The 16269-nt window shown below is 41.0% G+C and overlaps 2 protein-coding genes across 4 annotated transcripts in view; one reads left to right on the forward strand and one right to left on the reverse strand.

Annotated features, from left to right (window-relative positions):
- Positions 1-784: 784 nt before the first annotated feature.
- Positions 785-15736, reverse strand: LOC109871727 (multiple myeloma tumor-associated protein 2 homolog). The gene is made up of 8 exons (XM_020462704.2): positions 15152-15736; positions 11931-12084; positions 11800-11845; positions 11416-11498; positions 11058-11130; positions 5000-5088; positions 4762-4878; positions 785-1457 (listed from the first exon to the last, which is right to left on the reverse strand). Exons 1-8 carry the CDS (start codon positions 15246-15248, stop codon positions 1202-1204), a joined length of 915 nt encoding a protein of 304 aa, XP_020318293.1. The 5' UTR covers positions 15249-15736; the 3' UTR covers positions 785-1201.
- LOC109871729 (guanylate kinase) overlaps positions 14159-16269 on the forward strand; it is a 31649-nt gene continuing 29538 nt past the window's right edge. Inside the window, exon 1 of one of the 3 annotated variants that reach the window (XM_031807352.1) lies at positions 14159-14522. Coding sequence is in view for 2 of the 3 variants with exons in the window: in XM_020462706.2 (XP_020318295.1) it covers positions 15864-15897 (34 nt within the window). In the remaining variant the exon portion in view is untranslated. Of the gene's footprint in view, positions 14523-14744; positions 14936-15259; positions 15898-16269 lie in introns of those variants that run through there. The other 2 variants (XM_020462707.2, XM_020462706.2) reach the window with 2 other exon arrangements.

A 16269-nucleotide genomic window follows, 5' to 3' on the forward strand; every position in this document is an offset into this window, starting at 1 on the left:
GGGACTAAGGGAGTAGGTTAGTCAAAGGTGATGACAGCCAACTAACTACCCAAAACTGGTGTTGAATAAGTGACAAATGGAGATAGTGGGGCCTGTCCGTCTGTTATGTTGGGGTCTGCACCAGGGGAGGCAGGCAATAATTGGGTAGCAATCTAGGACAACGCTCTTTCAGGTTGATTAGGCTGCCATGGTTAACGCAGCCAAGCCTATAAAACATGGCAGGAGAGTATGGTAGAAGAGGGAGGGGCAGGACTCTCAGGTCCCTTAGAGGATGGCTTTGTCTCTGCCTCCTCTCCTGCTGGTCCATCAGCTTGGTTTGTGTGTGGTGGTCCTAACGGTACTCGGCCATATAAAGGACCAGCCTGGTTTTTTGCACTTTCCTTTGTGAATGCCTTGCTCTTTTTAGTGCACCCCCAGGTGCCAGCCAGCAGAATGCCCCTTTCAGAGCCAATTCAAGGCAAACGCAAACACTATACTCCATTATGACCACTGGAGTGCATTCCAATGGTATCTCACCACAGCCAGAGAGGCAGGGAGCTGAACCTAGAACAGAATGGAGGGATGGGGACAAAGGAGTTCTGGCTTGATTGAAGAAAGAAAAGGAGCAAAGCTGCTGAGTAGTGCAGGAGGCACAGTGGGATGGAGAGGGGTATTGGAGACTATAAGCATCGGAATGAGAGGATTTTCAACAGATGACCAAGAGCGACAAACCAAATAGGTGACAGTTGTTGGCCCACTTTTCTTTTTTTTGCTGGTGGTGGTATGGGCAAGTGTGACACCAGAATTAAATATTTTGTACAGCAATAGTTTTTATTGACAGTAACTTAATTTCAGCACCAAGTACACATCTACTTATCTTGCTTTCAGTACTTAACTAGTCCCTGATTTACTTGCATGAATAGTGACAAAATGTCCTTCAATTTTGGTAGCTAGATAATAAAATACATTTGTACTGGTTCAGAATAAGATAACCAAGACACAAATTCAACAGATAAAAACGACAATCAGTTCCAACAAGGCCACAAGCCTGCGGGTGGTTTGAGGAGTAGCCTACAGATTGACACACTGTTCTCAACCACAGCCCACTGAGTCCTGTCCAGAGGTACATGAGGACAGTCCATAGACCAGTCAAGCTGCTCTGCTGTGGACTAGAGGGCTCCTCTCCCTCTGCGTGTGTCTGATTGTGGGGTTAGGGGGGAACTTAATCGTCCGAGTCTGTGTCATGGCGCCGCCTGTGGCTTTGTGTAGGAGCAGCAGGGGCTGCCTTGTGGCTAGCACGGTGACGAGGGACAGGGGACCCCCTGTCGGAGGAGTCTGTGTCATGCCTCTGCTGGCGTCGTTGGGAGGAGGAGGGGTGGCGCTCGCCCTTTGGCCCCCCCCTTGAATGGCTGTCATGGGGTCTGGCTCCAGTCTGACTGAGGCATGATGGATTATGATGATGGTGGTCCTTTCTGTGCCTGAGGAGTAAAACACACACAGAGTCAATGATTGGGACTAGTAGGTGGGGGTCGAAGTAAGCTGTTGTGAGAGCTGGCTGAGGAAGATAAAGCAGAGATACACTTAATGTTATGATATAAACCTTTACCTATCTATGAGGATGATAACTATCTGGGTTCCATAAGAGAATAATGAATAAGGTCTCCCCCGCCCCACCGCCCAAAAAACAAGATAAGCATTACATGGGCTGGATGATGCATTCACTCAGTTCAAATCAAGAATTTCATAAGACCTGTAGTACCACCTAATTAAGCAGCTGGACACATTAACTGACACATCCTTAGTGAGGGTAGCTACAACCCGTTCTATATTTCGACCAAGCATACAAAGTTTAATGGTTGACAGAACTTTTGAAGTTTGCCACAAAAACACAGCTTTTGAGATGGAACCAAAAACCAGCTTTACCGCCCCCTGCAACAGTAATTTAGCGCCCTCTAGTGCAAAGACTTGTCTTGTAGCATTATTAGGACTTTGGTGTCAAATCAAATCAAATTTTACTGGTCACATACACATGGTTAGCAGATGTTAATGCGAGTGTAGCGAAATGCTTGTGCTTCTAGTTCCGACAGTGCAGTAATATCTAACAAGTAATCTAACAATTTCACAACAACTACATTATACACACAAGTGTAAAGGAATGAATAAGAATATGTACATAGAAATATATGGATGAGCGATGGCTGTGCGGCAAAGGCAAGATGCAGTAGATGGTATAGAGTACAGTATATACATATGAGATGAGTAATGTAGGGTATGTAAACATTATATAAAGTGGCATTGTTTAAAGTGACTAGTGATACATTTATTACATCCAATGTAATTATTAAAAGTGGCTAGAGATTTGAGTCAGTATGGTGGCAGCAGCCACTCAATGTTAGTGATGCCTGTTTAACAGTCTGATGGCCTTGAGATAGAAGCTGTTTTTCAGTCTCTCGGTCCCAGCTTTGATGCACCTGTACTGACCTCGCCTTCTGGTGGTTGTTGTCCTTGATGATCTTTTTGGCCTTCCTGTGACATCGGGCGGTGTAGGTGTCCTGGAGGGCAGGTAGTTTGCCCCCGGTGATGCGTTGTGCAGACCTCACTACCCTCTGGAGAGGCTTACGGTTGTGGGCGGAGTAGTTTCCGTACCAGGCGGTGATACAACCCGACAGGATGCTCAAGATTGTGCATCTGTAAAAGTTTGAGTGTTTTTGGTGACAAGCCAAAATTCTTTAGCCTCCTGAGGTTGAGGAGGTGCTGTTGCACCTTCTTCACCACGCTGTCTGTGTGGGTGGACCATTTCAGTTTGTCCGTGATGTGTACGCAGAGGAACTTAAAACTTTCCACCTTCTCCACTACTGTCCCGTCGATGTGGATAGGGGGGTGCTCCCTCGGATGTTTCCTGAAGTCCACGATCATCTCCTTTGTTTTGTTGACGTTGAGTGTGAGGTTATTTTCCTGACACCACACTCCGAGGGCCCTCACCTCCCTGTAGGCCGTGTCGTCGTTGTTGGTAATCAAGCCTACCACTGTAGTGTCGTCTGCAAACTTGAGGATTGAGTTGGAGGCGTGCATGGCTACGCAGTCATGGGTGAACAGGGAGTACAGGAGAGGGCTGAGAACGCACCCTTGTGGGCCCCAGTATTGAGGATCAGCGGGGTGGAGATGTTTCCTACCCTCATCACCTTGGGCCGGCCCGTCAAAGTCCAGGACCCAGTTGCACATGGCGGGGGTAGAGACCCAGGGGCTCAAGCTTAATGACGAGTTGAGGCTACAATGGTGTTAAATGCTGAGCTGTAATCGATGAACAGCATTCTTACATAGGTATTCCTCTTGTCCAGATGGGTTAGGGCAGTGTGCAGTGTGATTGTGAATTGTGTCGTCGTCTGTGGACCTATTGGGGCAGTAAGCAAAATGGAGTGGGTCAAGGGTGTCAGGTAGTGTGGAGGTGATATGATCCTTGACTAGTCTCTCAAAGCACTTCATGATGACGGAAGTGAGTGCTACAGGGCAGTAGTCATTTAGCTTAGTTACCGTAGCTTTCTTTGGAACAGGAACAATGGTGGCCCTCTTGAAGCATGTGGGAACAGCAGACTGGGATAGGGATTGATTGAATATGTCCGAAAACACACCAGCCAGCTGGTCTGCACATGCTCTGAGGACACGGCTAGGGATGCCGTCTGGGCCGGCAGCCTTGCGAGAGTTAACACATTTAAATGTTTTACTCACGTTAGCTGCGGTGAAGGACAGCCCGGCGGTTTTGGTAGCACTGTATAGTCCTCAAAGCGAGCAAAGAAGTTGTCTTGCTCCCAGACAAACTAAACATCGGTGTCCGCGACGGGGCTGGTTTTCTTTCTGTAATCCGTGATTGACTGTAGACCCTGCCACATCTGTCTCGTGCCTGAGCCGTTGAATTGTGACTACTTTGTCTCTATACTGATGCTTAGCTTGTTTGATTGCCTTGCAGAGGGAATAGCTACACTGTTTGTATTCGGTCATGTTTCCGGTCGCCTTGCCATGATTAAAACCAGTGGTTTGATTTGATTGTAAGGAATTTTAGGTCAGGTGAACAAAAGGACTAGAGTTCCTATATGTTGTTATGATCACACCACAACTCGTTAATCATAAGGCATACCCGCCCTTCTTACCAGATAGATGTTTCTGTCTGCGCGATGCGTGAAGAAACCGTGTGGCTGTACCGACTCTGATAACGTATCCCGAGTGAGCCATGTTTCCGTGAAACAGAGAATGTTACAATCTCTGATGTCTCTCTGGAAGGCATCCATTGCTCGAATTTAATTTACCTTGTTGTCAAAAGACTTTAGTGCTCGCCAATGTCCACTCGGGAGCGGTGAGCGATGTGCACGTCTACGGAGTCTGACCAGAAGACCGCTCCGTCTGCCCCTTCTGCAGCGCTGTTGTTTTGGGTCAACCTACTGGGATCAATCCATTGTCCTGGGTGGTGGTCCAAACAGAGGATCTGCTTCGGGAAAGTCGTATTCCTGGTTGTAATGTTGGCAAGTTGACATTGCTCTTATATCCAATAGTTCTTCCTGGCTGTATGTAATAAGACTTAAGATTTCCTGGGGTAACATTGTAAGAAATAATACATAAAAATAAAACAAACGAAATACTGCATAGTTTCCTAAGAACGCGAGGCGACCATCTCTGTCGGCGCCATGTACTGTTCACAGTTTGTGATAAATGTTGTATTATCATTTTAAAAAGGCATAAGGATAATATGTACATATGACCTGCAGGTTAAAAAGGCAGAAACATGCTAACCTTTTACTGTCATTGTCTGAACCTGAAGAGGAGGAAGAGTCTCTTCTCTGCCTTTTCTTCTTCTTCTTTTCCTTTTTTTTTCTCTTTTCCTTCTTCTTCTTTTTGCTGCTCTCATGTCTATGATGGGAAAGTATAACAGACAAGTCTTGATTACATATTTTTTGGTTTGGACAGTAATGGAAGAAATGTACCTCAGGGAATCGATTGTCAACGCAATATGTGATCAATAAGACGTTACCTTTGATCCATGTCCTGTTTCTCTGTGTTCTCAGACATCTTTCTGGCGAAGGCTTCCTGGCTTCCAGACTTCCCTTCTGTTTTATGGTGCTGTGAAAATAGTGCTCTCCATTATGACCATAATCATGTAACATGTCTATTACAGCATCAATTCCCAAGCTGTATAAATCATGTAGCTACACGAATGGCGTCTCCTCAGAGGAACAAGGGGACCATCAGTGCATTTCATTTCATAAAACTTCAAAGTGATCATTTTTAGATACAACTATAATAAATATATTAACGTCACCAAATAACTGATTAAAAGACTGTTTTACAATTTATGTCTAGAGTAGCCTCAACAGCATCTTCTCGGATAGTTCAATCGTGTAGCCGGTGGACAGCTATTTTCCGTCCTCCTCTGGGTACACTGATTTCATAACAAAACCTAGGAGGCTCATGGTTCTCACCCACTTTCATAGACTTACACAGTTATTATGACAACTTCCAACCTATCAGAGCACTTGCAGCATAAACTGACATGTCTATCCAATCAAAGGATCAGAGAATTAATCCAATATTGAAAGCATAAGCTACAGCTAGCTACCACTGCAGTGCATACTGTGTAGTGAGTCATTGACTCAGAGAAAGATAGTTTAGCAGTTTTGAACAAATTCCTTTCTAGCTATATTTAGTATTTTTCTCTTCTTCTTAGTTTACCTTTCACTTAGCTAATGAAGCTAATTTAGCCTACTCAACAACCAGACAGAGAATAATGCTATTTATGTTAGCTAGCTGGATGAAGGCTATCCAACACTGCAACTCATTCAAGCGTATATGTACATTCTGCCAATTCTGTTTCAAAACGTTTATTTGAAAAAATCTTTAAAAAAAACACAATATCCAAAACATACAATATACTTGCAGTAAATCTAATCGAATAGAATCCACAGATTGCGAGTTGAAGATAAATGTTTTTACTAAGAGTATTAGTATATTAGTAATTGACTGACCCAGTCTCTGCTGATCTCCTAACAGTACTATTTCTAGGGTCAATTTTGGATCAATGTTATGCATTTTCAGCCATTCCTGAACCTGAGACAACAAAATCTGCAGAGCTTCGATGATTTTATGCGCCAAATATTCAACGTTTTGTTGGTGGCAAGAATTCTATATAATAATTTTAGCTGAAAAGCACGAAGTATTGAATCTTGAGTCGTTTTATATATCAACTCAATAACCCTGTACATCAAAAATTTTGCAAACTGTATGGCACAGTTGTCAACATACTGGTCCTCAAATGAAACTGGTATACTTTCCTAGTTATGCTAGTTTTATTCCTCTGACAGTTTTGATCCTTTTTATTGGGCAGACAGACCAGTTCCCTACTTCCTCCTGCTGCCACCTGCCTCCTCCATTTTTTAGGTAATGCTGTAATCAATTGGTTGTACTCTTGGATTGAGCAGACCTTCCTGTACAATTCTGATAACTCCATGAAAGATATAACTCTACCATTCCAATTTACAACATAATTTTTGTACAAAATACCCTTTTCAAACATATTTCCCATGAATACAGGTATTTTAACAACCAGCACATTTGAGTTCTGCCATAATATTTGTTCTATCTTTTCAGGGGGGATGAAATTAAATTTGTAGCTAGCTCTGCAATGCTTTGAAAAAAAGTATAATTTTCAATTAATCTTAAATTAGACATGGCAATCTGCACAAAGGCAATTTTTAAACAATGGATGAGCTTTTCTTAGTAATCTACTTGAGAACCATTTAAGGTTCAAGTAAAACTTTTGAATGAGTGAAGCTTTTAGAAAGAGGTTTAGTGCTTTTATATTTAATAAACTCAACTCACCCAATTCATATTCATTATATAGATAGGCACGCTTTATTTAGTCTGGTTTAGCATCCCAGATAAAGCTAAATATTTTTGCTCATATGATTTGAAAAATGAACCATCAGGAGTAGGCAGTGCCATAAGAAAGTGAGTAAACAGATTTGACTATGGAGTTAATCAGGGCATTTTTTTTCCATAAATAGACAGGTATTTCTACTTCTAAGTTTTCTATTGAAATTCATTGTGGAGAGCTTATTTATATATTTTGTGATATGAATACCAAGTATGTCTACTTCACCGTCTGCCCATATTATAGGTAAACTGCAGGGTAATGTAAAAGTTGTATTTTTTAAAGATCCATTACATAATATTGTACACTTATCATAATTAGGTTTTAGTCCAGAAAAGTTATCTATATCTTCAATGAGACATTGCAGGGATCTAGCTTGCGGACTTAATTTAAAAATGGAGTCATCGGCATACATGGACACCTTTGTTTTTAAGCCTTGGATTTCTAATCATCTAATGTTGTCATTGGATATGATTTTAATAGCTAGCATTTCGATGGCCATAGCGAATAGATATGGTGACAGCGGACACCCTTGTTTAACTCCTCTTGACAATTCAAAACTATGCGAAGAGTCGTTATTTACTATTTTACACCTGGGGTTGCTATACATTACTTTTACCCATTTTATAAGAGAATCACCGAAATCGGAAAAAATAAAATCCAGTCTTACTTTATCAAAGGCCTTTTCAAAATCCGCTATAAATACCAGGCCTGGCTTCTTAGAGGTTTCATGATGTTCTATTATTTCTAGTATTTGTCGCATATTATCTCCAATGTATCGTCCATGTAAAAAACCTGTCTGATCAGGATGAACAATACCTGGTAAAACCCTTTCAATTCTGAGTGCTATGCATTTCGCATCACAACATTGAAGTGTAAGGGGCCTCCAGTTTTTTTTATAGATAGACTAGGTCTATATATTTGCCATCTGGGTCTTGTTTGAATAATAGTGAAATCAGACCATCCTGCTGAGTACCTGACAGACTTCCATTTCTATAGGAGCAGTTAAAACAAGCGAACAATGGAGTATATAAAAAAAGGCTTGATATACTTCAAGCCCTGGGTTTTTTCCAGACTAAAATGATTTAATAGCCATAAAGTTCTCTGTAATTTGGCCTTCGCACTGATCTTTCTGTACAATTGTTAATTTTTTGTTAATTATTTGGAAAGAATTCCTAACCGTAATCTTCATTCAGTGGGAGAGGATGAGACGTTCTCTTTTCCATCTGCTTAAAATATTTAGCTTCCCCTTTAAAAACATCTTTCGGAGAATCATAGATGACTCCATCTTCAGTAACGAGGTTCTGCAAATTATTTTTGTTAGCGTTCCTGTGTTGGAGATTCAGGAAGAATTGTGTGCATTTTTCAACATATTCCATCCAGTTTGCTTTATCTTTGTAATAGATTATATTAGATCGTTCTTGAATAAATTCACGTTCTTTTTGATTTACCTATAACTTATTTTGTATCTACCTGTCCTATTAGTTCATGTATTTCCCTTGTTAGTCGTCTCTTTTGCCAAAAACTGCTTTTTTATTATTGATGAATATTGAATTACCTCTGAAGGTACATTTAAAAGGTATCCCAAACAATAACTGTATTTGCTGTTCCTATGTTATACTGGAAAAATTGTTAAATTATTTTGTCTTAGTTAAAAATAACTTGTTCTCCAGTAAACTTGGATTAAATTTCCAATATACCCGTCAACATGGAAATTCTATAAGTGTTATGTGAAGGCCAATTAGATGATGATCCGATCGCATTCTGTCTCCTATTAAAACTTTTTTAACCTTTGATGCAAGAGAGAAAGAGACAAGAAAGTAGTCAAGACAACTAGCTTGATTAAGTCTCCTCCATGTATATCTCACTAGGTCTGGGTTTTTTAGTCTCCAAATATCCACTATTTCTAACGTGTCCATAATATTTGTGATTTCCTTAAGGGCACGGTGATGATAGTTTGTAGAGTGATTTCCTTTACAGTCCATTGAGGATATATATAAATATTTTCAAAGAAGTATGGATCATCCTGATTTGGACCATATAGATTAATGAGACAAATCTCTTTTTCGTCCACTTTCATATTCAAAAAGATCCACCTTCCTTTCGAATTTTTTAGTTCCTTTGTCCATGAAAGAAAATTATTTCACCACCCCATTATTTTTTCCCACACAACTTAATCTAAGGATGTAGAGTGAGTTTCCGGTAAACAGTATATGTTATATTCCTTTTAGCCACATAAAGACGGATCTTTTTTAAATAATCTGCTAAACCGTTACAATTATAACTGGCTATACTTATTTCACCCCTTACCATAACTAGATACTATTCTCAGTGAAAAGTGACCATAATTAGTGCTTGTAAAGTTACTGCCATCAGAGGTATTATGAAGGTCAAAACTAGAGGTTTCAAATGTCTGATATCTAGAATTTTCTTTTTTTTTGGTTCTAGCAATATATGTTTTATGCCCTTGTCTGTTTGCCTGTGAGCCAATGCCACAGATGTTAGAAAATTGAGACAAGATATTATGTGTCGTAAATGAGTAAATTGATGTGTTTATCGGATGCGATTTAGTGAGCTTGTACAATGTCTGTATAAGAGTAAGACTGTGTGATTTGCATGGTTGAGTGTCTATGTGTGTAACATGTAGTGTGTATAGCCTTAATATTCAAGATGATAATTGTAATCCATATTGTATCACCATCATAGTTGCATCATAATTACCTTTAACATCATTGAAAAACACATCCCAGCATTTCCATAGCAATTGACGTTTCACATGATCATGAAAGAGACCTTGCATTACTATAGAGACGGCTTCACTACAGTACAAATGTATCCCCATACAATGTTATTATTCCCCAAATGTCCCTATTCTGAGATCTTCCCCTTGCTCGTTGTAAACATGTAGATAAAGACAGAAAAGATAAACAAGAACCATATTAAATTATAGAACATTTCGACAATTGACAGAGGTGAGGGAGAAAACAGAGAAAGAGAAGAGAGCGAGATCAAGTGTATATGTATGTGTAAGTGAACATGTAATTGAATACGTGTGTGTTCATATCCACTTCAGTGTTCAGATATTTTTACAGTTCCCATAACGTTACTGTCTTTCTTTTTCGTAACCTGAAGTCCCTGTAGAATTTAGTACAGCCATGGTGTTATGGAGCTATCTCGGAATAGCTGTTCATCTATAAAGCGTTTGTCCACAATGAGAAAGGCACGCTTACCCCTCTCCCTCTGTACAGGATACAGTCTCTTGCGGTGTTCGTTTATTTCCTGTGGAAATTGGTCATCGAGACCGAATTTGGTCCCTTTAAGCCCCTTTCCCCTGCTGTTGATCAGCTCCTTTTGTTGGTGGTGTTCAAATTTTGCAATGATCGGTCGGGTACCCTTGGTCTTGTTGCGCCGAACTCAAAGTCTGTGTCCACGGTGAAAAGCCACCTTGTTTACAGTCTCTAGAGGAAGTTTCAAGGTGGATTACATGAATTCTCTGATCCTGCCCTCTGGATTATTGGATGCGTCCTCAGGAATCTCCGAAAATATTACGATTTTCATGCATGCTACGACTTTGTATGTCTAGCTCCGACTACTTCATCGCCCTGTTATCCCTGAGTAGACAATCCATTTTAGAATCGTGGATTTCTTAAATGGAAGCAAACGGAACGAAACGGGATGGACCTACCCAAATTTGTCCAATAGAAACTCTAATTTTAGTTGCAAAACGGAACATTTTGCAACTGTTTGGACTAATGATTACGCCCCAGATCAGCTAGATGCAGTCTAGGTATTGAATGCGTCACTGTCTGTCACCTTGATTACACCAATTTGTCTCTCAAACTTTCATTTGAAGGCTAGGTTGTAACAACCTCATGACGGATAAAGGGCAAATTCAAGTATTATGTAGTAGCCTAACCCATCGATGATACATTGAGCTGGGTGAATGGAATATGAATGAAAGTCATCCAATATGCTGTAATAGAAATACGGTCATGTTCATAATAAAAAAAATAAAGTGTCCTCCCTGATCTTAAAACGCCACTGGGCTACAAATGTGTAGCTAACACAAATGGATTAACACGCCAACACACTGTTGTGTACTATACTGAATAGCTAAACTGAGTTTGGATGTTCTACACAGAGAGCATGAAAATAAACTTACTGTGAAGACTGACAAGCCAATTTTGGCAGCTTCCTTCTCCTTTTGGGAGAACACCATTTTCCGTGACGTTGCACTGATGACAGAAAACATATGAATAATTACTCAACTAGTACACTCCAATCCAATACGGCAAGCACCTTTTTTCTCCATTTGTAATTTTAAGGGGATACTCGGCCATGGTTCCTACAAAAATAGTCTAACGAGCGATAATGCTTAGAAAATAAACATCTCTAAACTGAGGATACATAAACAACTCAAGAGCCATAGTGGCTCCAAAACCATTCATCTCTTGTTGGTGAAATCTCCGACTGTAATACAGAATCAGAACCTAACACTTTTGCAAATTGCAGTAAGTTACCCAGAGCTTCCAAGGCCTGAGACTCTGTCCACATCTCTGTCCTCAGCGTCCACATCCTCCCTCCTGCACACATCTGCAAGGTCCTGTTGGGCACATTGCAATTGGAATTAAAGCAATCATGTTCTCATCCCTAAATTGTATGATCAAATTTGATTGGAAATTGATTATGCTTGCTATTTAGGATCTGGTCTAGTTACTGTAAATCACTGTGACAACTGCAAAAAACAACAACATCTAAATAAATGTGATTTATTGAAACATTATCTTCAATGTTCTAATGCAGTTGTGATCCCATAAAACAAAGACATGCTTGTGATCCAAAACATGCAATCTAGCACAGAATACAAATGTGTCTCAAAAACACTGAAGGAAAAAAAGAAGCACCTCTTTGGTCAGGCCAGTTGGTTGTCTCTTTATATTCTTGTGGCCTCTGAAAACACAGAATAAGACATTAGCTTGACATTTTATTCTAATATTTCTGTAAGGTTCTTATTTTTGTGTGATGTTCCTCTTACAGGGCAGCCATCAGTGCCTCTTGCTCTGCCGCTTTCACAGTGGCAAGCTCCTCTTCTCTTGACATAGGCTTGACAACGCCTTTTTTGTCTTTGGTATACCACGTCAGATCTTTGCCTTTCTGCCATCGCCCCACCGGTGCCATAAGAGAGTTCCCTGGGGATGGTACAATAACGGGGATGTAACTATACTTAAAATGCAAGCATGCATGCCCAAATCAAATAAAGGTTTATTTGTCACGTGCGCCGAATACAACAGGTGTAGACCTTACAGTGAAATGCTTACTTACAGGCTCTAACCAATAGTGCAAAAAAGGTATTAGGTGAATAATAGGTAAGTAAAGAAATAAAAACAACAGTAAAAAGACAGTGAAAAATAACAGTAGCAAGGCTATATACAGTAGCGAGGCTACATACAGTAGCGAGGCTATATACAGTAGCGAGGCTACATACAGTAGCGAGGCTACATACAGACACCGGTTAGTCGGGCTGATTGAGGTAGTATGTACATGTAGATATGGTTAAAGTGACATGGCTTTAATAATGAAGTTATACATAAAGTTTAAATGTGTTTGATTTTCCAAACACAGAAGTGATTATCATAACTATTCTTACTCAGGATGATATCTAAAAATCTAAGATTTTGCAACAGGCTGCAGTGTTTTAAAATCTTTAAAAAATAGTTATCGTGACCAGTGTATTAATTTGGAGAACATCTCAAAAATTGTACAGCATTTAAAGTCAGTCAATTCATACATATATACATGCATACATTACACAGACATACATACATTACACAGACATACATACATGGCCAGAAGTACTTGTATGTGGACACCTGCTCGTCAAACATCTCATTCCAAAATCATGGACATTAATATAGAGATGTTTCCCCCTTTGCTGCTATAACAGCCTCCACTCTTCTGGGAAGGCTTTCCACTAGATGTTGGAACATACCTGCGGGGACTTCCATTCAGCCACAAGAGAATTAGTGAGGTCGGGGACTTATGTTGGGCGATTAGGCCTGGCTCACAGTCAGTGTTGCAATTCATCCCAAAGGTATTTGATGTTGTTGAGGTCAGGGCTGTGTGCAGGCCAGTCAAGTTCTTCCACACTGATCTCAACAAACCATTTATGTATGGACCTTGCTTTGTGCATGGGGGCATTGTCATACTGAAACAGGAAAGGGCTTTCCCCAAACTGTTGCCACGAAGTTGGAAGCACAGAATCGTCTTGAATGACATATGTTGTCGCGTTAAGATTTCTCTTCACTGTAACAAAGGGGCCTAGACAAACCATGAAAAACAGCCCTAGTCCATTATTCCTCCTCCACCAAACTTTACAGATGGCACTATGCATTGGTGCAGGTAGCATTCTCCTGGCATCTGCCAAACACAGATTTGTCCGATGGACGGCCAGATGGTGAAGGACGATTCATCACGCCAAGGAAACGTGTTTGCACAGCTCCAGAGTTCAATGGCGGCGAGCTTTACACCACTCCTGCCAACGCTTGGCATTGCGCATGGTGATCTTAGGCTTGCAGTGGCTGCTCGACTACGGAAACCCATTTCATGAAGCTCCCGAACAGTTCTTGTGCTGAACATTCTTCCAGAGGCAGTTTGGAGGCAGTTTGGAACGCAGTCGTGAGTGTTGCAACCAAGGACAGACGATTTTTACACCAGCGGTCCTGTTCTGTGAGCTTGTGTGGCCTACCACTTTGCGGCTGTGCCGTTGTTGCTCCTAGACATACCCACTTCACAATAACAGCACTAGCAGGGCAGACATTTGATGAGCTGACTTGTCGAAAAGGTGGCATCCTATGACGGTGCAAAGTTGAAAGTCACTGAGCACTTCAGTACAGGCCATTCTACTGCCGACATTTGTCTATGGACAATGCATAGCTGGGAGCACGATTTCAGGTGTGGCTGAAATAGCCGTATCCACTCATTTGAAGGACTGTCCACATACTTTTGGCCATGTACACCGAACAAAAAATATAAACACAACATGTAAAGTGTTGGTGCTATGCTTCATGAGCTGAAATAAAAGATCCCAAAAATGTTCAATACGCACAAAAATTGTATTTCTCTCAAATGCTGTGCACAAATTTGTTTATATCCCTTTACTTGAGCACTTGTCCTTTGCCAAGACAATTAATCCACGTGACAGGTGCGGCATATCAAGAAGCTGATTAAACAGCATGACCATTACACAGGTGCACTAAAATGGCCACTACAATGTGCAGTTTTGACATACAACACAATGCCAGACGGGCTCAAGTTGTGAGAGAGTGTGCAATTGGCATGCTGACTGCAGGAGTGCCCACCATAACTTTTGCCAGATAATTGAATGTTAATTATTCTAAGATAAACCGCCTCCAACACGTTTCAGAAAATGTGGCAGTACATCCAACCTGCCTCAACCTCAGATCACGTATATGGCTGAGCAGATTGCTGATGTCAACCTTGGGGAAAGATTGGGGTTATGGTATGGGCTGGCATAAACTACGAACAGCAAACAAGATTGCATTTTTATCAACGGCAATTTGAATACACAAAAATACCGTGACGAAATCCTGAGGCCCATTCTTGTAAGGTACTGTATCTGACCAACAGATGCATATTTGTATTCCCAGACATGTGTAATCCATAGATTAAGGGCCTAATGAATTTATTTCATTTGAATGATTTCCTCATGAACTGTAACTCAGTAAAATCAATAATTGTTGCGTTTATATTTCAGTATAGTGTGTATTTATGATTACTTCATATCTCATAGCAAGCTATATCTGTGCGCCTACTAGCTACGTAGCTGGCAGCATCACATTCCCTGGCCAACTGCAGTACAGTGTGCGTGCCGCTCTCCATGGACCTTGCCAGTATTCAATACTGGGGTCAGCTGTGTGCGTTTGACTTTCTCAAGTTCGACATAACTAGGTTTACCAAAGTTTCAGGCAGATACTGAGTTACACACAAGCAATGTAATGAGGGACTACAATAAGGAAAAAGGTAAGAGCGTGGCATTGAGAAATGTTTACAAGCTAACGTTACTATTGCTAGCTACATTGATTATACATTGGCACTTACACGCATCTAACTAGTGTATAAAATTGACCGATTTAACAGTTGGCTAGTACTTCGCAAGGCGAATATAGTACACTAGACAGCTACTGTAGCACCGCACTGTCGTTGACGATGGGTGGATGCCCATTTTACTCCACTTACCGAGGTAGTTTTCCCTGTGTTTGTCGCCTTTCACATCGTCCCAGTTGAACTGGTCTTGCCCTCCCCTTACACCCCCAGATCTCGAGGCACCAAACATTATTTCAGAGTTGTAATAAAGCTAAACGATGAAAGGCTTGTTTACACGTGCGCGCTAGGCCCTGTATTGATCTGCATCCAGTTTCCTTCTGACTGTCCTGCCAGGTTGGTTCTCTTTCACGTTCGCCTCGGGCGAGAAAGCTAGCACTTGGATTATATAGCAAGCTAACGTTAGAAGCACGTTGAGTAGCCTTTTTAGTATTTTGAAGAAATGTAGCTAGCTAAACTTTTGAAAGACTAAGTACACAACACCGTTGCAAACTGCTTTTTCTCTGGCGTTTGCACGATCCGCATGCGCGCAGACGGCTAATTTAGCTGGGGGCGTTTATTACGCACAGTTCGCAATGCTACATCTGCTACCACTGTGAAACACGTTCATCAAACAATTCGATTATTTTCTATGTCAACTTTAAACATGGATTTGGTTGCAGATTGCCAGACGAGCTGTGGAAGTCTTATGTATAGCATGCGGTCTAAACGCTCACGAATTACTCGTTTATTTGGCTCGTGATGATGACGTCAAACTCGATCTGTGATGGCTCTCACACAAGGTAGACAGAATATGGAGAAGACGCCTTGGAGACATTATTGAGATCTTGGACCGCAGTCATTGCAGATGTATATGAGGCATTTCTTCAGGCTCTTCTCAGGTAGGATGATATACCCTTTTGACCGCTAGTCTATAAAAGGTGTCAATAGCCCTGCTGTTTCCCTCTCATCACCTTAGAAGCTAGCTAGCCAGTCTGTCACACAGGCCATAAACATTGGTCAATCCGTGTTCTGTTTGACAGAAGTTGATGTTTGCTTTCTAATTCTAAAGTTTAACATGTCTTGTTTACGTAATCATCTATCTTCCCCCACACAGCTATTAGAAGTCCAACCTGCTATATATAGTGTAAGTGGTGCCTAAATTAGGTGTCAACGTTTAGCTGGATTCAACTTGGATGTTTATAGAAAGCCAGCATGCTTGTGATTTTATTATAGGGGACAATATGGTGGGAAATTTAAACTGCAGAAAATAT

The sequence above is a fragment of the Oncorhynchus kisutch genome, linkage group LG27 (assembly GCF_002021735.2).
Source record: "Oncorhynchus kisutch isolate 150728-3 linkage group LG27, Okis_V2, whole genome shotgun sequence".
NCBI lineage: Eukaryota > Metazoa > Chordata > Actinopteri > Salmoniformes > Salmonidae > Oncorhynchus > Oncorhynchus kisutch.

What these genes read in the sequence shown, in the direction of transcription:
- LOC109871727 (XM_020462704.2), bottom strand. Translation starts at nt 15,248, where the DNA reads ATGTTTGGTGCCTCGAGATCTGGGGGTGTAAGGGGAGGGCAAGACCAG. An exon ending in ACACAGGGAAAACTACCTCG is followed by an intron (nt 12,085 to 15,151) that starts GTAAGTGGAGTA and finishes TACCATCCCCAG; the next exon opens with GGAACTCTCTTATGGCACCG. An exon ending in TCAGGCCTTGGAAGCTCTGG is followed by an intron (nt 11,131 to 11,415) that starts GTAACTTACTGC and finishes TTCTGTCATCAG; the next exon opens with TGCAACGTCACGGAAAATGG.